This window comes from Vigna radiata, chromosome 4 (assembly GCF_000741045.1).
Source record: "Vigna radiata var. radiata cultivar VC1973A chromosome 4, Vradiata_ver6, whole genome shotgun sequence".
Classification (NCBI taxonomy): Eukaryota; Viridiplantae; Streptophyta; class Magnoliopsida; order Fabales; family Fabaceae; genus Vigna; species Vigna radiata.
Window position 1 is genome coordinate 11,037,303 of NC_028354.1, and position 25,523 is coordinate 11,062,825.

Genomic DNA, 25,523 nt, shown 5'->3' on the forward strand with positions numbered 1-25,523 from the left:
TTCCTATGATCTAGGCATTGAAAACATGTGTATTTACGTGGCATTTGATCCACAACTTGAGCGTAATGATCAAGATCATATCCAACACCATGGAGAGGGTTGAATCACCTTATAAATTCAACCTTTCCCCTTCTTTGTAAGAGACTTTTGAAATAAATGAGAAGAAACTATGTTCAGATAACTCTAGAGTATTTTCGTTTCTTGAAAGTCACTGTGAGAGAGTATGAGAGTTCCCTCTAGTCTCTCTCCCTAGCTAGGCACCTAGTTTAGTACTTTATCTCCAACATCGCACCATAATGTGCACCAACTTCATTTGTTTCAAATTTCTCCAATCATCCACTGAGCCGCTTCTTCCATTCTAAGCATTCAACATTATGCTCATTTTAGTTACGTTAGAGGTTATCTTATCTCCAAACTTCCTCAGCCTCATTCCACATTAAAATCACTGAACACCGCTTCATCATGACCTATTCATTCAAGTCTTCCATTTCATTTGTTGTCTAAAACGAAGAGCTTGTCTTTAAACTGAGTATTAAGGATTTCATGTGGTAATCAGAGCTCATGTTGCCTTCCAGCTGCTTGAGATAAGTGTTTTGTTACTCTATGTTGTGGAATTCATTTCTTGTTGTATTTTGTTATGTATCAAGTGTTTTTACTGTTTCATTGAGTTCCATTTGGTCAATTAGGTATTGTGTTTATGTATGAGTATAAGCTATGCTTTGAGTCAGTTTGTGCATTGAGTTAGTGTGGTTTTATATATTAATCAGTGCATTCTAGTTGATTGAGTTATTTTCTTTCTAAATCCAATTTCAGTCATGTCATAGGTCATGTGCACTTTAATTTTGTTGTAGTTTTAATGTGTTTTTAATTTCTGAGTTTAAATTTGTTTCTAGTGCCAATTCTTGGTTTAATGTTGAGGAATGAGGTGATGTATGTTCTGACCAATAAAAAAAAGCAATGAAAAGTAAAAGAGCTTTCAGGATAGACTTCCATGAATATTCATATTATGTTTAAGTACTTTTGTTCATTCTGTTTTAATCTTTTATTAAGTTTCTTATGTGTCAAATTCATATTCATTTCATGCTTAATGTTATTTTATTGCACGATAAATAAAATATTTTTTGAGTAATATTTGTGTACAAATACAAGTCCTCCAAATAATTACAAATAATATATTCTCTAAGCTAAGTCCTACAAATAATTTATTCACTAATACATGACTTATTACAAAGGCTCAATCAATTACATAAACAAAATACAAGTCTTCTAATATATTTTGTTATTACTTTAAGTTCTAGGAGTTGCTTTCATCATCTTTAAAATTTATTCTTGAAGAATGATCTCCATTATCTTCTTCTTTTACCAACAATTTCTACCCAATGTGGGAACCCAACTCTCATTTGACATAAAGCAAAAGCATAAATCTTATCTTAACAATTGATATAGATATATTTTTTTTTTAAAATTTAAAATTTCCCTCCTTTGACTAGTTAATTTTCAAGAAACACATTAGAGTATTAGATATAGAATTTAGATTTGATTTTTAATCACATGAGTTACATTTAATTTAAAACTTCAAAGGCCATAGGCTACAAATAGCCATCACTTGTCTTTGTAAACAACTTTGAAATATTGAATAAAAGAGTTTCTAGACTTCTATCAAAAAGAAAGTTCTTTTCTTATTTAAGTTTTGTCTTTAATCCTTGGATCAAGGATACTCTTATCTTGGATATTCTCCAAGTGGTGTGACATCTACCTGTAGGGAGGTTCAACGCGCACACACACACACAGATCTCCACACTGGTAAGTAGGGATGGCAAAAAAATCTGTGAGCACGGTATCCGCGAGTAAAATCCGCGACGGGCAGTTACTATCCGCGAATATTTACTACCCGCAGTTAACAGGTATTTTAATACCCGTTACTAAACGGGTTGGGTACAAATAGTATACTACCCGACTCGTGAGTATCCGTTACCCGCAAAAAATAATAAAAGAATTAATTTATATATTTTTTAATTAAAAATTAATTTAAATTATATTTTATTAGGTTAATTAAATTTTAATTTATATTATACTATATATATTTTTTGTAATCTTATTTTAAAAATGTATAAAATATTTTTTTTATGGGTATCTGCGGGTATTTTCTAAACAGGTGCCCGTACGGGTAGAGTTTTATCCGATGGGTCGGGTTGAGGGTAGACACTATCTGTTAGGTAAATTTAAGTTTTAGAGATTTATTATTTTATTATTTTTGGGTTTAGTAATATTTGGTTTGATTTTGATTGAGATAAAATAGATATAGGTGGTTTTGATTTTAAGTGAGTTGATATTTTATTTTAAAGTTTTTATTATTTGTACTTGGCCTAAGACTGGATTTGTACCTATTTAAAGGTTGCCAATGTTTAATAAAAATCACCCACAATGGATTGAAGAGTAAAATTATTTTTGTGGCTCACCGTTTTTTAACAAAATGGTATCAAAGCCTTTATGCTTTGAGTACCGAAAAAAAGAGAGAGAAGGAAGAGTCAAATACCGAGAAAAAAAAAGTGAGAGAAGGGAGAGTCAAATACCGAGAGAAAATAAATAGAGCGAGAAGAGTCTGAGTGTCCAAAATAAAAAAGAGAAAGGGAGAGTAAGAGATGGCTAATCTTGCAAACAGTGTTTTCCTGGTTCAGTTGGCAAAGTGAGTCAACTATGGTAGAAGTTTGGGATGTCGGAAACGAGAACCCACAAAGCAGACCCAACATTTTTTTTTTGTGGTGAGAAGATAACAAAAGATACATCATCAAAAGATGCGTACATGGGATAACTGTGTTAATCAAGATCGACTTCAAACTCTGAGAAGGGGAGTTTGAAAATTTGAAGGAGAAGGTGGCAGATCAACTCGGCAAAAATGGAGAGTCACTGCCTGCCAGCCGAGTTGTGGAGAAGAGTTTGAAATCATTGACAGATGATTTCGAGAGTTTTGTGTGCGTCATCGAGGAGTTGAAGGTCCTATCAAAGCTCATGGTTGAAAACTTTGATAAGGTTATGGAGGCGCACCGGCAGCGGAGATTTTAGCCACTAGTTTCAAGTGCTTCAGGAAAAGTTTCACCTGAAGGGGAGAAGTTCGGAACACTCAAGACCGTAGACAATCCTGGGAGCAGATTTTAAGAAGAATGAGGAGAAGAATAAATGAGTTGATATTTTATTGTCATTTTTTATTATTTGTACTTGGCCCAAGGCCCGATTCGCACCTATTTAAAGGTTGCCAAGGCTTAATGAAAATCACCCACAATGGATTAAAGAGTAAAATTAGTTGTGTGGGTCGCCGTTTCTTAACACTATCCATTCCTAATAGTAAGATATTGTCTGCTTTGGGTTAAACCCTCACATATTTGCTTGTGGTACCACTCCAAAAGGTCGCTTGCCAATAGAGATATCTTATGTGTATATAAACTCATGTCCATCTCTTATTTTATCCGATGTGAGACTTTGTTTGTACCCAACACTACCATCAACCCATAAGTTATTTTTCGTTCTTATCTTTACTTCCTTCTTTGTGTAAAATTCATGTTCTATTATCATTTACATTTTCATTTTCTATTCAATGTCTTGAGTTCATATTATTGTTCGCCCGGTGGGTAAGTGCTTTTGCACTTATGTAATCCTATTAGTTAAATTTGTTTCCAATGGTAAACATCCTTAAGTTTAATAGTGATTCTTAGATCTTAAAAAAAGTAAATGAAATTCTTAAACTTTTTTCAAGTTACTAGACTTATACAAGATGTTGTTAAACAAGCTTATGATGATTAGAAAATTGATGTATTGTACAGGAGGTTAGGTCACTCAAGTCTCCTAACTTCAATTATGATAATTGTCTTGATACATTTAAAAGTCTTACATTACTTAACAGTCAATGGTAGTTTATATATATATATATATATATATATATATATATATATATATATATATATATATATAATCTTCCTTTAACTTATGGAAAAAAAAATTCAACACAAAATTAACACCCTGTTCGTTTGGAGGTGATTTCCTATTTACAGGAATTAATGCGGATGGAATTGCGAGATGAACCTTGCTCGTTTGCGGTGATTTGCAATGATTTGCAACGATAGAAATGAGCTGATTTGCGCTGATTTCACTGTTCAACCCATCTCTCCGTTTTGAAGAGATTTGCGATGAATTAAGATACAATGACTTATATACCCCGTATCATTAATAAAAATAAAAGGAAATGTCCAACACTCCATAATATAAAAAAAGGATAATATGAACGTAAAAGTGTATTGGATTCTTAAGTTTAAAGAATCGATTCCCAAGACCCACTAAAACGTAATATAAAATACGCATGCACTGTGGTTTCACGGGTTCTACTGTTCATTGCCCATGTGAATTTCCAGTTTTCACTGTCACGGCCATGGACTTTTGCAGGTTGCTTTTGCAGCTCGTTGCACTGTAAGTAGCTGGCCAAATTCGTAGCTCATTGCACTGTAAGTAGCTGGCGAGATTCTCTAGTTGACACAACCATTCACTACAAAGGAGAGATTCTTATTTGAATTTGAAAAAGAAGGTCTAACTATGAACAACATTAATAAGACGGTGTTAAGCTATAAGTTTGGAGTGTGTTTATAGAGAGAAGGAAGTTTCTCAAACTGTGTTTACAAAGACGAAGACGAGCTTTGCGCGAAGAGTTGTTTCTGTGTGCTAAAGAGTACCAGTTGTGGAGAGTAGGAGTTGTGGAGATCTTTCATGTGAGGTAATGTTTCTTGCACACATTTAAGTGGTTGTTACAGGTTGAAGACGTCTGGTTGTCGTGGAGGAGATAAGGAAGATGAAGCTTGATGATGAGGAGGCAAGCGGGATGAAGAAGACGAACCAAAAAGCAGAAGACATGTTGATGTATCTGATTCTAGTAAACAGCGTATCTGGATACACGTTTTCCATTTTTTTCGAAGGAACCATATCCAGATACAATCCTCTTGTATCCGGATCCACCACACGTATTTGCTTCGTATCCGGTTCTTTGCATGGCAGTTGTGTCTTCTTTCCGGTTGCCTTCATATTGGGACGCCTTGATTCCTTGGTTCGTCGCAACAAGTGGGTTAGCATAACTGTCTTTGACTCCGTGCATGGGTGATGCGGTCATCTTCTTCCTCGCGTCACTGTGAAACGTATGAAAGCAATGGTGGGTTCAGGTTGAGGAGAATGGCAGCATAGAGACCCAGACAGAAAGTGCAGTGGAGGAAGGGAGGAGGGAGAGGTGGGAGATGTCTTCCATGGAGAAGAAGACGAAGGTTTGTGCGGTGGAGGAGAGGTTAATGGGGACGGTTGAGTGGAGGTTTTAGGCCAACCTCTTCCAATGTTTTCCGTTGTAGGGTTGGTCGCAAATGGGTTCCATGAACCTGTACATGAAGGAGGAGCCCGAGAGTAACAGGGATTGTATAACATTTGCTTCTTTTTTTTCAGCAGCAACCTAACCAGTTCTATGTGTTTCAGGTTTCTGTGTAACAGTGCATTTGGTAATTTGATCGTTTCTCGTGTTTTCTGGACGTGGTGATTTTCCAAGCAGGAAGTTTTAGACATATATTGGTATGAAAAGCATTTTGATTGTCTTTGTTTCTTTTTTCTTCAGACAGACTATTGACTTCATGTATATTTATTGGTGATGCTGGATTAATTGCACTTGATTATCCGTCTATGTAAATGGTATTTTTAATTCCTTATGTTAGCAAGAAGAGAACAAAACCTTATTGGTGCAGACGAAGAAGATGCCCTTCACAATCTAAACTAGTTTCTCCTGCAATTTCCTTGGCCACAAATTGATTGTAACTATCAAGCTTTGGAGCAAACTACCTTCAATCTAGATTGCTTTTGTTGTTGAAATTTAAGCCAGAAAAGCAAGAGTGGTTTTTCAGAGTGCGTATTGAATCTTGCAACAAATCTTGATTCAATACCTTTATAAGTGTCTTCAACATGTATGTATTATATTATTATATTTAATTAATATGCATGCATGTGATTTATTTTGTTTGATTATTATATGAATGCATGAATATTTTCAATTAGGATATGATAATATAAATATATGAATTAATGTATTTTGTTTAATTATTATATGAATGTATGAATATTCTTAATTAGGATATGATTATATAATTATATGAATTAATGTAATTTGTTGAATTATTATATGAATGCATGAATATTTGTTATTCTTATATGGTTATATGAATATATGAATTTAATGATATTGTTTATTTGAGTTGTGTGTATGAAGTTGTTAAATTGTATGTATTTGGTTAAATAAATATAGATGGATGAAGAATTAGATTTATCATATTTGGACCGTGAAGATATAGATGATGATGTGCTTGGCTTAGACTTCAATATTATCTCAATTATACGTCAACACTTACAAATAACCACTGCTTTGGCTGCGCTAACAATGTTATGCATTGTTACACACGCGTTGAGGATCTTGAAAATGTACTCGAGTAATTTGAGTAGTGTAAGCAATTTCCTACCAGACAGAGATCATCGTAGGGAGAAATTAATGTCATATCTTGTGCACATTAATCTGTGCCGCGAAATTATTAGGATGGGTCCAAAGGCATTTATTAATCTTTGTGAAAGAGTAAGATCAATTGGGTTAGTTAAGGACACCATTCGGTCCCACATCCTACACAACCGACGTCAATACCAGTGACGTCAATGGGACGTCGCACATCCTACACAGCAGACGTCTATATAGGCGTCAGTTAGTGCCATGTCGGACATCACTAAACGGTTATGCAGGCGTAATCCGACAGCTAAAGGCAATATATAGACGTCGGATAAAGAAATAACCGACGTCTAAGAGCACATAAAGACTTCGAACATGTCACTAATCGTCGTCTAATGTCACTATTAGACGTCGGTGTATGCATTAATCGACGTCTAATATAGATGTTGTGTTTTAGTGCAGTTTTGTTCCTGTCTTTGGACAGCCCAATAGCACATTCTTTCTTTGCTAGTTTCCTCCGAAAAAAAAGCTTGCCTCTTTTGAATTTCTCATGGCATTTCGACCCAAAACCGAACCTGGGTCTTTACTTAGTTCCATTTCCAACTGCAAGAGGGAAAAATTACGGTGAAACGATAACTAGGCAACGACCCAGGGTCGTTTTTGGGTCGAAACGCCACGAGAAATCCAAAAGACGTCGCATTTTCTGGGAGGCAGCTAGCAAAGGAAGAATGTGGTACTGCGTTACCCCAAGAGATGAACAAAACTGCACTAAAACACAACACAAGGAAAACAAATTTTAATCAGTTGAACCAGAAGATAATCGATGAAAGATTGAACAATGTTTAAACCGTAACCATAAAAAAACACGCACCTGAGATGCAATGCCACAAGAGAGAAAAAGGGGAGGAGCCGCAAGAGAGAAAAAGGATAGGAGGAAGACGATGATATCAGAAACTGCAATGCCGCGAAGAGTCTGCAGTTTATTTAAAATGAAATGGGCGTCGGTTGCTTCAGAGACCGACGTCTATAGTCACCTAGACGTCGGTTATCGAACTAATTCGAGTCCAAGATAACATCTAAACTGACTTTTCGAATGCCCATTAGACGTCGGCCACCAGGGGAGCCGACGTATAGGGCACTGAACCGATTGACGTTTCATTTCCTGTCATGGAAGTAGACGACAGTTGTGAAGGGGCGCCGACGTCGGGTCTCTGCTGTCGGACGTCGAAGTGCCTTAGAGTTTGATGAACATAATTAATTATAGGCACATAGACGTCACACACCTAAAAATGTGACGTCTATTTTGCAGAAAATTTTGTCTTCCCGCCTTCCGGATAGGCCATAGACGTCAGTTTTTGTCTACCTGACGTCTAAGCGCCTAGGAATCAGGTGAACAACATTAATTGCAGTCAAGTAGACGTCGGCACCCGATCGGTTTAATAGGTTCAAAGGTCCCTATATTTGGGGGTTTGTTTCAATTGGATCCTCCAATTTTGAAAGTGATCAATTAGATCCCTAATTTGGTCAATTTGATTCAATAAAAGCCTTTCCGTTAAATGCACTTGACGTCTTGAAGTATTTGAACATGTGGCAAGCTGAGACTTCCAGGTGGCACTGTTTCAGGTGTATAGGTGGATTATAACATTTTAAATAAATTTTTGAATTATAATTATAAATGACTAAACCAGAACAATGTCAGGAAAGTCGTGCTGCAACAGAGAGGAAATCTGCGAATTGAGGAAATTAGAGAAATTAGGGTTGATACTCTATGTCTATGGACACAAAATATCTCTCGCAGATTCCTTCCATGAACAAGTATGGTCGCAATGGGTTAATGACGTTTGATACAATGATTGAGGCCAAGAAGAATCTCCATGAAAAAGATCAGAATCTCATTGAAAATGGGGCTAAAAATTCGAGAAAAGGATTGGGATTTTTTATAACTTTTGCAGCCAAAACAATGCTCACGGTAGTTGACATGGTATCAATATTAAGTTTGTCTGGTTTCGGGCCTAAGTTAGGAACTTGTTTCAGCGTGCAAGGCTGGCATCACAAAGTAGAAAATGTGGAAAGATCTACAACTAAAAATGGGGGTGAGAGACCAAGAATTCAGTGTCCACCTGGGAAAATAATGGTGTGGGAAAATGGGGAAGCTCGATGCCTAGTGAAAGAGAGGGTTGAAATTCCATTTTCAGCTGTTGCTGCAACTCCTGATATAAACTATGGATGTGGTTGACAAAAACGATGCTCACCAAATGTAAGCACAATCACGAACCCAACAACGAGAACCCTAACTTCGTAGATTTCTCCAATTTTGCAGATAGGACCTATGACCCCAAAATAGGAAACATTGTTCTAATATGTTTAATAATTTCATATCTTTAATAATTTCTAATTATTTTTTCATTTATTAATATATTTTGCGAATAATTTTAAAATGTTATAATCCACCTATACACTTGAAACAGTGCCACCTAAAAGCCTCAGCTTACCACATGTTCAAATACTTCATGGCGTCAAGTGCATTTAACTGAAAGGCTTTTATTGAATCAAATTGACCAAATTAGGGACCTAATTGATCACTTCCAAAATTGGAGGACCCAATTGAAACAAACCCCCAAATATAGGGACATCCGAACCTATTAAACCCCCCATCACAACCGACGTCAATGGCGTAGGAGAAGTTTGTCTTCTCGCCTACGTCATTACATTGGATGTCGGGTTAGGGCAGAGCTGACGTGTGCTATATATGAGACGTCGCTTTACCGTGTAACCGACGTCTGGGTTACCATCTTATTTACGGTAATGCCACCGGTCATCATATGACGTCGATGATCCTCTAACAGACGTCTATGAGATGACGTTAAACAGCGTTTTTCCACTAGTGATATAATTGGCCATAATGTTAAGAATCAAAGTGTGGCATTTTTCTTTCATCGATCGGGTTCAACGGTTAGTAGACACTTTCACAATGTCTTGGATGCAATTATAAGTTTGGAATCTGAATTTCTAATTCAACCCTCAGGAAATGAGGTTCATCCATATATCTTGAACAACAATCGATTTTACTCGTACTTTAAGGTACTCATTTAAAAATATATGTAGATGTTCTTTGATGAAAAGATGATAACAAATTTGGAGTTTTATGATGTCTTCTTATTTGTATGTTTAGGATTGTTTAAGGGCAATAGACGATACTCATGTTCGTGTAAAGGTGCCAAGATCTGATGCTCCGAGATTTCGGGGAAGAAAAGATTGGCCAACTCAAAATGTGTTTGCGGCGTGTGATTTTGACATGAAATTCACATACGTTCTTACTGGGTGGGAAGGCACTGCATCTGATTCAAGAATTTTAAAAAATGCTCTTGATCGAGATGATCTGTTGGTTATCCCCCAAGGTTAGTGTCTACATTGCGGTGTTGATGACTAAATACCTATATATGTGAGTAGTGACTAAATAGTTGTACATGTGCAAAATTGTAGGAAAATACTACCTTGGTGATGCTGAATTTATGTTGAAAAGCACAATTTTAACTCCATATAGAGGCGTCAGATATCACCTTAAGGAATATACACGCAGAGGACCACAAAATGCATAGGAGTTGTTTAATCGTCGACATTCATCGTTGAGAAATGTAATTGAAAGAACTTTTGGTGCGTTGAAAAAACGATTCCCTATCATTACAAGTGGCACTGAACCACACTATGAATTAGAGACGATGACAGAGATTATCTTAGCATGTTGTATCTTACACAACTTCCTTCGTAGCGTGGATAATGATGACTCATTACTTGATGAAGTTGATAATGAGTTGAATGAAAGAGAAGAACATAATGTTTCATCATCTCAAGTTAGGGAAGAGGATCATAGGATGGGTAGTAGTATTAGGGATGCCATAACATATCATATGTGGCGAGATTATCAGAACTCTTAGTTATTGTATTTTATTGTGTTTGTATGACTATTTGATGTTATGAGTATGACAAGAACATTACATTTTGGATGTTTAATCTTAACTTCTTACTATTTTGTTTATCAAGTAGGTATAAAATGAATAGAGGTAAGGCAACCGCCATTGAGTCCTCTGCTCCTACTAGAGAGTTCATGAAGTGGACAGAGGACATGGACACACGTCTTTTACACTCTATGATTGAGGAATCACGAATCAGTAATAGGATTGACGGAAGCTGGACATTCCAAGTATATAATAACATATTTGATCATCTTCATGGCTCTAGGTATGTCGCCATTACGAAAAAATAATGTTAAAAATCGTAAGAAATTCCTGAAAGATAAATGACGTGAGGTACATGGCCTCTTTTCTGGATTAAACGGTTTTGCTTGGAACCCCATTACTATGAGATTTGATGCCGAGGACGAAGTTTGGATGGACCTCATTTCGGTATTTTAAAATAAATACTCATATTTTGTCAAATTTTATAACACATAATATGAACCAATATATTTGTAATGTATATTGTGTAGTCGAAGCCAAGTGCCGCAAAGTGGAGAGTGAATAGTATCCGCCATTACGATTTAATAGTGGAGTTATGGGCGGTTGATCGAGCTACTGGGAGTGGTGTTCGGACCGCTCGTCAAATACGTCGACAACGAGATGCGGCTCGTGTTAGTGTTGATCTGAATCACAATATTGAATACACTCCAGAACAGCCTGACTGGATGGGGTATAGAGACCCAACTCTACCATCACCTCCTCCCTTTGTGGATGAATATAATCCAGTTACGACTCAATCTGTGACTTCTGTCCCATCTGGTGGGACTTCATCCTCAAGAGGCTCCAAAAGGAAGGCACCTATGGTGGATGTCGTTGATTCTCAATTTGAGAAGTTAACGACTAGCCTGGATGGTTTCACTAATGTCCTTAGCTCATCAAATGTTCATTTTGGTGTAATTTCTAATGCAGTCGTAGAACAAGTCTCAACAATGAAAGAAAGGAATGAAATACTATGTCGCACCGCAAACTACACATATACAAAAGCTGACATTTATGATATGCTGAGTGGTATGAACGTATCTGATGAATCTTTGCTCGAGCAATGATACGACTTCTTATGTGAAAAGCCCAAATGTGTTAAGAGGTTGATGGGACTTCCACCGCACAAGCGGTGGAATAAATTATGTAAAATGATCTCGGGCGGTGATTGTTAGGATGTCTTATCTGACTACTTCTATTAGTTATTTATTATGCCATGTACTTCGAATTAATTATGACTTCTTAATTTGGATGTATGACTATTTGAAATTATGGTTATGGTTATTATGTAATGGTTTGACTTTGGTTGTTCTCATTTTTAATATTCAATAATTTGTTATCACTTATATTGTTATTCTACACATTATTGTTTTGTTGAAGAAATTCTTAAATGGCCTCTTCATCAACCAAAAGGCCTATAAAAAGTCGCAAGGGAAAAGAAACCCGTAATGAGGCAGAAGATGTAGCTAATTTCAGACCATTTGTTGAAGAACAATTATATCAGCATTGTTTCTTCACTCAGCCATCAAATGGAAAACTATGCAGCTGATTTCTACACTAAGAATATTGTTCTTCCAAAGATAATGAATTTCGAATCATTTGTTGGTTTAGGGTTACTTTCCAACATCATCTTATATATCAAGGGGTAGTCGAATTTCTTACATTGCAGGGACCCTTTTATCCAGATTTAGTCAAAGTTTTTTATTCAAATATGAAGATTTCTGGAAATGGATATTTGATGAGTGAGGTGAACAAAAGAAGAATTAGATTGAAACCTGTTGATTGGTTGAATGTTGCTAATATGAAATATGAGGGAAAAAAATTGTCTTTTTCAAATATCCCAGATGACTTTCCGTATGATCGGGAGATGACATTAGCTACTATGGTTAGACCAGAAATGCAGGGTCAACATCTTAAAACAGTTGGGTGTTTGAATATTAATGGTAGACTTCTGCATTATGTCATTGTGCACATGCTGACTCCACGACCTGCAAATTTTGCAAAGTTATTGCAAGAGGATATCTTTATGATATGGGTGCTTAAAAATAATGTAGCTCTCAATTGGCCTCATCACATCATGCAACATATGCTTAAATGCAAGGTCAGTGAGACACCCCTACCATATGGTGTCCTCATCACCCAAATAATGCAATATTGTGGAGTACATGTTGATGTCGATGCCAACAGTCATATTGGGACCATACATCATTTCTCAATTAATTCTTTGAAGAGATTGAATATTGTTAATGTGAACGGTGTTTGACAACACGATGATGGCGATGATGAAGAAGAAGACCAACCACAACATCATCACAACCCTGTGCAACCTCCTCCAGATATTTCAAATCCTAATATGATGACCCAAATGTGGGAGGGGGTACTAGACTTGCAACACAGAATGCAGGGTATGGAACAAATGCAAGTGTGGGTTCAACGTATTGAAGATAACTTGGCAAACCTATCCCTTGACATGAATCGGAAATTTTCTCATCTTAATCACAATGTTAATTTAATTCTTCATCATTTAGATGATTAAGTTCATTACTATTCTGAGAATGCATTACATGACTTAAGTGTGTTAAACTGACTTATTTGTTTGATAACTTACATTACCTATTTTTGAATGTTATTATCTTTTACATCAATTTTCATACTTTTATTTATTGGTCAATGAAATTAAATGCAAATTAGATGGGTTCTCGAATCATAGATGAACTGCAAGAAATAATTAATCAAGGAAGAAGACTATCTATTGCTCTTGAACGACAAATACACGCCATGGAGCGTCGAAATTCCCTGTTAAATAGGATTGAACCATCTAATCCAACAACAAAAGAAATTGAAAACTTATTACAGATTATGAACATTGAAGATCATAATTTATTCAGACAATGCTTTGTCTTTTTATCTTCGCATTCATCCCATGCAAGACGTCTAATAGGGATGCCGCAACAATATCGTTTAAATACATTGCAACGATACCTCAATGAAGCAAGGTCATCATGAACTATTAATAATATAATTGTATGTTATTATGTTGGTACTTTTTTTAGATCATGTAATATAATAACTCCGTTTAATTATATGTTTGTTTAAAATTAATGAATCTCATTTTCGTAGACAAATAAATTCATAGTATTTGGTAAGAAATTATATTACAAACAAATACTATATTTAAAAATAAATTTATTTTACAAGATTATAAATTTTTTAATATTTTAAAAATTAATTTTAATTATTATTAATTAATTTCCTCTTTTTATTAACATTTATACATTTAAATATAACATTAAAAAATAACATTTTATATTACTTTAATAGTTAGGGGCATTTTGGTAATATTTAATTTTTACCAATTAAACTAATTTTTTGAATTTATCACATCAATGAAATCCTACACTAATTCTTACAAACTTTACCCTCAAATCCACTCTCAATTATCCACAAGTCCACTAAAAAAAAACAACAAAAAAATTATCCTCAAATCACTCAAATCCATTCAAATCATTTCTCCAAATCATCTCTCCAATCCATCCAAAAGAACACAACATAAACCTTTTAAAAAAATAATACCTGACTTAATGATGTTGAACGAATTTACAATTATCAAAACATATTTTATTCATAAATTGGTATTTTGTTTATTAAAAAATATATTTTTTTACATTTTAAAATTTGTTTAAATTTTCATAATTTTTGTTTAAATTTTAGCTAATATGATATTTTAAAATAAAACGAAGTATAATAGCCACTTTATAAACATATAGCAAAAATAAATACTATACATTAAAAATATAAGCGATGTGAAAATGTTTATTTTATTAAAATTGAATGCCAATTTTAAAAGTAGAAAAGAAAATAAATAGTATATAGCAATATAAAAAAATAGTTAAACTAAATTTCTTCTAGAAGCTTTAATATAATAACATAAGTCCATTTTACAATTTAATCTGGACTTGACCAAATTACCCATTACACAACTTCAATTTTTGTAATATATTACAGTCAAGGTGGAGCCTCACGCATCACCAAGCCATGAAAGCTAACTTGTCCTTGAAGATATGCATGAGTAGCATTGATAAGACACGTAAAGTAGCGTGGCTACATCTGTAATTTTCTCTTTTTTGGATTAGACGATTTCGCTAGAAACGTTACCATCTCAATGTGGAAAACTTATATCATTCATATTTTAACTTTATTCAATGTTGGAAGAGTCTACTAGTAATTCCAAATACTTATGCTTTAAAAGTCCCTACGATAAAGCATTTAAACTTTCGAAAAAAACAATGTAAATTATTCTTTCACGTTTTGCTTAGATGTTTTTCTTTTTTAGTAAATATTCTTTGTGACACGACTTTGGAAAATCTAGAATAGAAAAAAAAAATATTTACACACTTTGTGACCATTTGGTAATTCGTGCATCTCCTTAGTAATTATATATGTAGGGTGTTTTGTTAAAATTGTAACCACTCAACATCATTATATTTAGATAACTCTAAACTCAACTCAAGAATACAACCTTTCCTCACAAAACAAATTTCACAGCAAATTAATTACCATGTCATCTCTAAAGACAGTCACTAAGCAAAGCTGTGAAAAAAAGTGCAGATTCCGTGCACACAGTGAGATTCTCTAGCTCTTTAACCATATACGGGGCAGTGCCAAATGAATTTAAAACGCCATCAATGTTATGATTGAGAGTATATATGTGTTGCATTCAATAATAACCTTCAAACGTCCACTTGAGAGTCTCGTTATCTTGGTGCAAGAGGAGAAAGAGTTGTGTTGATTTCTAGTGATGTAGTTCGTAGAGGAAAAGGTGTACTCTTCTTAGTCCACATATATAAGGTTCTTCAGGTGAGAAAACACAGATGGAATTCATTATGGGGTTGTATGGAACAAATTCCAAACCCATTGAACCAATTTTGTGTTTGGATGAATCCATTCTATGCCAAGGAAATTGGTGGAATCAATTATGGTGCATGTTGTTATATTCATGAAATAACATGGATTCAATTCCATGGTGTTACAAAATGCAAGTGGAATCAGTTATGTTCATTTATAAATAATAAAATTGATTATGTTTACTCATTGGAATGAAAAAAATGATTATGGTTGTGAGAGAATAGGCTTTGTGTATTTGGTGAAATGATCATGAGACTGGAATCGATTCTATGATCTCAGAACATGCAACATAATTGATTTTGTTCTTTCACATGGAAATCATGGAATCGATTATGTTTGCGAGAGAATCGATTTTATGTATTTAATTAAATAACCATTCAAACTAAGCTTGTTGAGCTTTCGAAGAAAAACCAAGCTTGCCAAACTTGCTTGTCAAGTTTTACGAGCTTCTACTTTTGTTACTGAGCTTGACGAACTGAAACCAAGACTATAGAGTTGAAATTGAGCTTATTCTGTTTTCTATACATATTATTATATTGTGTCTTCTCTTGTAGCTTTGATGTTTATGAAATATTTCACGTGTTATTTTTAATTTCTTTCTGTGAAGTGATGGACATCAACCATAGTGGTGATTCTTAGTAGTCTATACGATGGAGAAGTTGTGATTCATGGTAGTCTTTGTTGGGTGCTGGTTTCTTTTGTTATTTATATTTTTCAACAAGTTAAATATGATGATAGTTACTACTTAATTTAATTTTGTATGATGACAAATATTTTTTACTTAATTCTTAATAAATATTTATTAATTATATATCATTATTTATATCTTAATAAATAGATGAAGTATTAATTACGTAAATTGGTTTGTGTGATAATTATTTAATTATTATATCGTGTTATTAATAAATATTTGTGTGATATATGTGATTTGTGTGATAATTATTTATTAATTATATTGTGTTATTAATAAATATTTGTGTGAGATATGTGATGTTAGTAAACATTTATCTGATAATTAATTATTAATTATAAATAATCCATTGTTTAATTATGTTATATTAATTTTGGTTGGATGTAATTCATTAAAATTAAATAATGTAGTAATACAGTACTGGAGTGTTGATTTTGGTGTGTGGTGGAATAATTCGTTGACGCTTTAGGAACACCTTTGTTGAAACTCCATGTTGGTGCTTCACTCGTTTCAGTTACCATTTTCAATTCCTTTGTGTGCTTATGGATGGATACTTATATGTATTACTTGAGAGAACATTTTTTTCATCAACCAAAAATTCGTAGATAGTTGCCTATATATATGTTGATTACCTACAAATTTTGTATTATCAATAATTCATAGATAATTTCTGATTTACGAATTTTTCTCATTATCTATAAATTTTAAGTATAGATAAATATAATTTTTTTTTGTCATGAATACAATTAAATCATAAATTTAAACCCAAAAATTTATTATATTACACTCTTAATTAAGCTAAATAGAAAGAAATTGAACTACCAAAATTAAATTCAAAATTAATAAAATATATGCATAAAAATTAATAAAATTTTTTGTTCTTATAAATTAAAGACTGAACCTTAAAACATTATATCCATGTTATGACCTATCAAACAATTAATAATTTATGAATTACATTCTATATATTTCACATGCAAAGTTCCATAACATAAAAAAATAATCATATAATCACTTATAGCTCAAATTAAAATTTAAAGTTAAATTAACTTCTCATAACTTGGAATTTTCTTATAATTCTAGGAACTAGAATTTGAAGAAGGTAAGGAATCAATAAACAACAAAGAACTTTTGGTCACCTCAAGGATCTTTTAGCCATCAAATACAACGTTCAAAGTTACAAAAAGAAAAGTAAAAATCTCCAACAACCTCAAACATGCATACATGCATGCACCTCCTATAGTAAGAGATTATATTCGAAGAAAGAGATTATATTTGAAGAAAGAATGGAGATGATTACTGAAAACATGATTCCTTCTTACTAATGACATGTGTCATATGCTCATAATGGAGAAAATTTCTCCTTAGTAGTGGTTATGTTTTATACTCCTAATGTTGATGATTTATCCTTAATAATGGTCATATGTCATGCTTCTAGTGGAGAGGATTTTACCTTGGTCTCCAAGTTAGAATATCAGGTTTTGTTTTTAAAATTTGGAGGCACATGTAGGGTTACCTAAGCTTATAAATAGAGGTGTCTCCCTCATATAAATTACCTTTGAATTATGTATTGTTACGCTGCCAAATTTGTGTCATACTACTCAACTTAGATCACCAAGGCTAGATCTCTCCTTCTAGGTTTCCTCTAGCCACCCTTCCTTAAGAGTTGACTCAACCTCTCTTGAGAACATCCAAACACCACCATAGCATCTTGAGTCACATACCTTGGAGGAATAGCCATAATCTCATCACAAAAACCACTATATGCACACCATATTTCCACCACCATCAAGCTTTCGCAAACCACCATCCATTTGGGAGTCTTCCCTTTGCTTGAGTCATATAGCTTGTAAGAGCTTATCACATCATGGTTATTCATAAAATCTTACCTAAAAATGTTATAAATCGTGTGACTTGCTTATGTTAATTATCCTCTTTTGTTTGTAGTAAAGTTATTAACCCTCTGAAGTTCGATGAACTTCAAGATGAGATTGTTATTATATTATTCTAGTTAGAGATGTTTTTTTCCCTCTATCCTTTTTTGACTTCATGGTGCACACTAAGATTTATGTTGCAATTTTTAAGTGTAAGTGGGATGATAATAAGATTGGTGTGAATATTAACGAATCAAGAATGACCTTGATTTACTTAAAAAAAATACTAGAACAAGCTATTTATTCTATCATATTAAGCATCCCAATTATTTTATGTGAATGACTTTATGTCAAAACATTGGTTTGCTATTCTTCACAAAAGAAAAATAAATGGTTATTAAAAAATATTAATTGTGTAATGTTGATATTAGGGACAAGTGTTCATCTACATCAATGATGATTAATAAAGATGATGTTTTAGTCAATGATGTACATACAATTCGAGAAGACCAAGATGAGTGAGTATACATATAACCAATATATATGCTACGAATTTGTCAATTTTGTAATTATATAATTTTTTTTCAATTTGTTTGCTTATAAATGTCGTAGATTTGGGCTAAATTTCTTTTTTCAATAGAGATGTGGCTTATGATTAGGGTCCATAGTTTGGATGTAATTTGCATAAAATACACAAGAGGATCTAGCATACTAGAATCCCTCTATCAATGTCAATAACTGATATGAAACAACATGCCTAGATAAAAATAAGTCTAAGAATTAATAAGAACAGTTAAGAAATGGAATTAAAAGACTAAAAATGTAAGAGAAAAAGAAGAGAAACTTATGATTTGGAACTATGCCACTTGAAAGGATCCAAGATAGATACCAAGGAGGATCGCTATAACACCCCAATTTTCGGAATGTCACAGTTTAAAAATTTTCTTTTGAAACATATGATTTCCATAAAGCATTCGTTCTAGATCACCAAACTTTATTCAATAAACAAAAATGCGGAAGCAAAACATAATTATAAACATTGTCTGCTCAAAATGAAATCTGAATAAATCACTTTTACAATAAAGATACCAAGTTTGAAAAGTTTTAAATAGAATAAATCATCATCCTCGAAATATAAGATTCCAACTCTCACGTTAGCTACTTCGATCCAGTTTTATTTGCAATGCCATCTATTTCCGTACAAATACGATAATTGTAGGTGGAAACCACAACCACAAACATGCAAAGAGTGAGCAACCAGAAATATCATAACACACAATATAAGTAATCATATTAACTACAAAGTATATAACCCTACAACATATTTCTTCACAACATTAACATCACAACCAATCCATTCATGACCAATGTCGTTTCCTTCTACTGCGTCATCATAACTTGTTCTGCAAAACAGCACAATTCAAGTTGTCTTTCATCGCAACTTCCGACCTATCTCCCCGACTTCTCAAGGAATTACAAGTAAAAACTTTAGTTAGGCGCACCCACCGAGCACTATACTCACACGAGCCGAAGTCATTTTGGGCGATACATTGACATCCCCCCAGAGGGTAATGACACTTGAATCACTATCTCTAAACGAGAGTCCAACACATCATTACCGTACCGCAGTACGAAAAGTTCATCCATGATCGATCACAGTACAAGGAAATAACATAGTTTCATATTTACATCACAAATCCAAACATATTCTCAATAACATGCATTGCTCACCAATCACAAGGCTTATAACACAATCTCAATACATTCCACCTTTAATCTCAACGATAGATGTTAACTCATCAATAACATAATCAATGATGTGCAAAAGAAAGATGAGGAGATTTATTAGAAGGCTTCCTAAAAACATCTTTGTCTTGCTCCTTTGATGATGAGGAATTATATAATGCATCTCTTGAGGAGTTTGAAAGTTTAGTGTGAGAAACTTATTTTCTCAAGAGTTGTTTTTCTACTTTGATAACTCTACGAATCACACATCCAATTTCTCATCATCATGGAGTGTAACTAAATCTCAGATGTTTCTATGAAGTCCACTAATAAACCTTGTTATTTTTGTTTGTTCATTTTCAATTGTATTAATACGGTGTATGAGCACTTCGAGCTCGCATGCATATTCCTTCACACTTCGTCTACCTTGCTTAAGCCATTGGAGCTTAACGAAGAGTTTCCTGAAGTATGAGGAGGTGCGAAGCGCTAGATTATAATGTCCTTAAAAAGTTCCCATGTACTCGCGGGTTAGGCCATGGTTGAATTTTTCCTATTTAGCCATTGTTTGACATCTCCTTCTAAAGCTAAACAAACTAACTTTACATGAAATACTTCATCTATACTATTAAAAGCAAAAAAATTATCTACATTAGCTATCCAATCTAAAGAATGTCAAGGTCTTCTTCTCAATGAAAGGAAGGCAATTTAAGCTTTGGAAGAGGAAGATGCATCATTGGATTTCCACAAGGACTATCCTCATGGTGCTTGTTGGACGGTCTAAGCATATGATAAGGAAACCCGTGCTCTTCTTATTGTCCCTTCAATTTGAACATGCCTAGATAGAAATCAACCTAAGAACTGTACAATAACAATTAAGAAATTGAATTAAAAGACTAAAAATGTAAGAGAGAAAGAAAAGGAAACTTATGATTTGGAAGACATGCCACTTGAAAGGATCCAAGATAAAAGCCAAGGAGGATCACCACTTGTTCTCCACAAGATAAGATCCAAATTTAGACTAAGAGACATAATTCTATCTCAAAGAAGTAATGCAATTGAATGCAAAACACTCTTTATATTCAAATTTGAAGGTATTCAAGGTGTATGTATAAAGGAGACCTTAGGTTGCTCATATAGCACTAAGAGATGAAGTAGGTAGAGAAAAATAAAGGATGTGGGACATGAAGTTGGCTTCGACCACGAGGTCAAGTTGAGTTAGTCTGTGTTGAAGGTCGAGAAGAGTCGATCTGTACCGAATGTCGAGTCTGCCTAGGCCAAAGGACGACATGAGCTGAAGATTTAGTTGACTTTACCAAAGCTAAAGTTCAAGTCGAGTTGGCCTAGAACAAAGGTTGAGATCCGATTGGAACCTCAAGCCGAGTCTACCTGAGTCGAATATGGCCAAAGGTCGAGTTAAGTCAAGTTGGGTCGGACCAAAGATCGTGTTGAGATGGCCTAATGAATCCACCCAGGTTGAAGGTCAAGCCGAGTCAAATCGAGTTGAGTCAAATGTCAAGTGGAGACGGGTAGGGCTGAAGGTCTAGCTTAGTCAACACAGGACTAAGGTTGAACATATTAGGCTCGAGTAAAATGCCAAGACGAGTCAACACAAGTAAAAGGTCGAGCTAAGTCCATTCGGGCGAGTTGCCTTGGGCAGATGGTTGTTTCGAAGGTCAAGTCGAGTTAGCTTGGGTGGAAGGTCGAGCCAAGTCAATTCAGAACAAGTTGATGGTCTACCAAGTTGGCCCAGGTCGAAGGTCGAACTAACTTGAGTTAGGTCAAACTAAAGATTGAGTCAAGTCAAGCTAAGTAAAAAATTAGGTCAAATCGAATATCGAATCAAATTGAGTTGGGACACCGAAGGTCAGTCAGACCTATTATGTTTATATAATATGAATAACTCAATAAAAAGTACTTGTTAGAAAAATTAGGTGGATTTGTGAGCTAACTTGGCTCACCACGGATTTAACTCAGATAAGTCGAGTTCTTAGCGAATCGAATTCAAAATTAGTCCATATTAAAATTTTATTTTTTTTTTAATCCAACTCAACCTGAATTTGTGATGGGTCAAGTTAGTTCACAAGTTCCAACTTATTTTGAGAATACTAATTCAAGTAACACAACAATATATAATTTCTTGTTATTTCTTTTAATAAAAAATTGTACGAAACGTCTAACAAAAAAATTGTTAAGAAGTTTTTTTAACATCTATATTAGTTAAAAATGAAGTCATAATATTAAAATAATCATATTATATATATTTAAATAAAATGTCAAATATCATACTATCTCATACCAAACTCATAAAATATGCATTAAAATTATAAATTAGAAAAAATAATCTTATAATTTATCAAAGAATAAATATATATGTAATACTTAATAAATAAATAATTCATAAATTTCTAAATATATGAACATGTGACTAATTCTTGAATAATCTTAAATATATTATGAAGTTTAGTTCAATTTAAATTCGATAGATTTTCAGCATAGTACGATTAATTTCGAATTTTCATTTTTTTATTTGTTTGGGTATTATTTTTGTTTAGTTGCTGCAGTCTGCTTTGTATCAAATTGGTTGATAAAAAGTATTAATTATTTTTGAACTAATCTGTGATAATATGGGAATCGTTGAAACCAAGGAAAAGGACAAAAAAATTATAATAATTAATAGCTAATGTCCAAAATACTATACAACATTTAAGACAAACAATTATCATTATTGAAGTAAACAGAGGTGGAAACTAGGAATATGTCTCCCGGATCACGTGCATTTCATAGAAAGAGATTACATGTGATTTAAAATTTTTACAAATATATTAAGAACAATAGTTAATATAGAGTGTTGTATATAATTTGATTAAAGTTTCCATTTGAATAGTAAATAATAAAATGGTTCTAAATTTATGGAAGAAGATGATATAACTTGTGTAGTAGAAAGAGATTGAAAGAGAAATAAATGCAGGAAATGTTATATATATCTATAATAAGGGAGTTTGTGTAGGATGGGCCATTTATAAAAAGTTGTTGAAGAAGCATAGAGGCCATTTATGTTAAGATGAGAGGTACATATAAAATAAATAAGAATAGCTAGGTGGTGTGGTGTGCTTCATTTTGTGAAGTTTTGTTGGGAGAAGAAAAAAGGGAGATGTAGGCTGATAAAATAGTGACTGCAAAATAGGCAATGAAGGCAAAATAAGAAAGCAAAAGGGAAACCAAATTTCTTCTGCAGAATTTTGTGACATGATCACATATTGGCTGCCAACCCACATGCTTTTCTCCAAATTGTCCCACGTACCCTATGGATGTTGCTGCTGCACATCCAGCTATTAACACCACCGTCATCACCTGCAAAAACTCAACTTCAATTTCTCTTCAACCAAATCTCAATTACTTATAAACCCTTTTTCTCTTTCTATCTTATTCTACTTAACATCGTATTAATTTGTAATTTGTCTATTTTAAATACACAAACACAAAATTTCCAAAACGTCAAAAACATCAAAAATGCTTAATTTATCATACAAATTTTGCTCAGCGCAATTATTTTGGTGCGAATTAAGCAACGAGGTGGCCCTGAAAATTTCGCTCAACGGTGCATTGTGCGAATGTGCAGACTCTACAACACGCGTTTCTGCATAATGTTCTCCATAATGTTCTCATAGGTTATGTTATGTTGATATGAAGATTTTCCTAATACAACTTCAGTTCTAACTAAAATGGAATGAAGATTACACATGGTATAGAATATATGTTTAGTACTGGCTGAAACAAAATTTTCCAGTAGTAGTACTACACAAACTGCTTATTCACCACAATGTCAAACTTGAACAACTCTACTCTAATTATGTATATGGAGTTTTATAAATTTTAACAGACTCAAATATATATTAATTGAAATTAATCTCATTTTAAATAATTTTTTTCAAATGTGTTAATTTGAAAAAGTAATTCAGATTTATTAAATTTTAAACTTTTTTGTTTACATAGAATACTTAAGTACTGTTGTCAAATGTAAAAGATTATTTAAATATTAACCAATCTTAAATGAAATCATTTAAACAGATTTCAAAATAACATTTTAAAAAAAGCCAAAGACACTACTAATATATCGATGATAAAAAAAATAAACATTATAGAAATTAAGAAAAAAAATTAACTTTTGTATGTTTTGATATTGACCGGTAAATTAAAAATAAAACATGTTTGTGAATTGTGTATAAAGTAAGTGTATTAGGAGAGAAGGGTGAGAAATAAGCTTACCATGTCGTGCAAGAGGATAAAGAAATTGTATTTAGGTGACGGCTGACGTTTTATCAAACAGTTGGCTATGAGTGTGAGGAAGGAGATGGCAGCCACCACAGAATTCGCCGCAACAAAAAATCTGTGATAGGAAGAGAAATAAAAAGACAGAGGGTAATAGAAAAGAAGAAAAAGATGAAATCTTTGTGAGAAAAATGAAAGAATGTGTGGAGTTACTTTAAGGAGGGTGAATAGTAGAAGTGGGCTTCGAAACGGAGAGCGAAGATGAAAACGGTTTGGCTGTTGGTGACGGTGATTGCGACGGATGCTGCGGAGAGGAGAGTGGGTAGGAGTCTGAGGATGTTCTGAGCCATTAAGATTTTTGTTGTCTTACGTTGTTGTTGTTGTGAAATTGTGGTTGAGGATTTTGAGTTGAGAATAGAGGAATCTTTGGCGTCAGCCATATGGGAATTGGGAAAGGAAGAAAAAGGCAGAGAATGAGATTTGGAGAAAGAGGTTTATAACTTTTACAGTAAAGAGAGAGAGAGAGAGACTCACAAGGAAGCAATGAAATTGAGCGATATTGAGTCAAGGTTGTGTGTAACTGTTACTGTGTGGCCTTCACAACATAAATTGCTAAAACAGGAAAACCAAATACAGTCACTCTATTTTCAAAGTCCCTCAATTTTATTCAACAATTGTACAATAATAAGGTAGAGGTTTAATAAGATTTTTGTTTTAATTGGTGAAGATCCAATTTGATCTAATTATATTTACACTTCTTATTACGTTTAGATAAATGTATATTGTATCTTATTTTCTTTTTTCTACGCTAAGAAAAATGAATTAAAACTTTAAAATCAGATTAAAATTTTGTTTATGATAATAAAAATGTTTGTTTCTAGAAGGATAAATTATTAGTATTTCATATCTACATAGTGAAGAAATATTTAGTTCAAAGCAAATTGTTGACATAAAATGAAAAAACAAAGTTAACTACATCTTTTGATAAAAAGTATACTAAGCATATGAAGATATAACACTTTCTGCTGTGTATTATTGTTCAAATTATAAAGTTGTTCAAAAACTTTGTCACAAATTTCTTCTTCCAATGCTTAAGTAAAAAAATAAACTTAATTAATAATTTGGTTTTTAATTTTAGTCTTTATAATTTTTTTATTCAATTGAATATGTTTTTTTATTTAAAAAAAAAAAGACTCAACTGAATTCTTATTTTAGTAAAAAAAAAATTTCAATGTGACTCATTTCATTAAATTGATATTAACGTTGTTTGAAAATATTACCTATTTAAATATGCGTCTATTGGGTGTTAAAATCATATGAGCATTAAAATAATCTAAATTTTGAGGTGTGATGGATTTTGATTTGGATATATATATATATATATATATATATATATATATATATATATATATATATATATATATATATATATATATATATATATATATGTCATTTCCAAATGATGTTAATAGAAAGAAACTACATTAAGCCTTGGAAAACTAGAGACTCAATTAAGTAAAAAACAATTATAAAGACTAAAAAACATTATATGTCTATAT

The 25,523-nt window shown here is 33.2% G+C and overlaps 2 protein-coding genes across 2 annotated transcripts; one reads left to right on the forward strand and one right to left on the reverse strand.

Moving 5' to 3' along the window:
* The first annotated feature begins 1,813 nt into the window (after nucleotides 1-1,813).
* Nucleotides 1,814-8,757, forward strand: LOC106758347. The gene is made up of 5 exons (XM_014641280.2): nucleotides 1,814-1,904; nucleotides 2,849-3,030; nucleotides 4,435-4,458; nucleotides 5,199-5,297; nucleotides 8,268-8,757. The coding sequence occupies exons 1-5, from the start codon at nucleotides 1,814-1,816 to the stop codon at nucleotides 8,739-8,741; spliced, it is 870 nt and encodes a 289-aa protein (XP_014496766.1). The 3' UTR covers nucleotides 8,742-8,757.
* Nucleotides 8,758-22,642: 13,885 nt separating this feature from the next.
* LOC106758983 (CASP-like protein 1F2) lies at nucleotides 22,643-24,630 on the reverse strand. Its single transcript, XM_014641997.2, has 3 exons — nucleotides 24,178-24,630; nucleotides 23,962-24,082; nucleotides 22,643-23,046 (listed from the first exon to the last, which is right to left on the reverse strand). The coding sequence occupies exons 1-3, from the start codon at nucleotides 24,402-24,404 to the stop codon at nucleotides 22,789-22,791; spliced, it is 606 nt and encodes a 201-aa protein (XP_014497483.1). The 5' UTR covers nucleotides 24,405-24,630; the 3' UTR covers nucleotides 22,643-22,788.
* Between the last annotated feature and the right edge of the window lie 893 nt (nucleotides 24,631-25,523).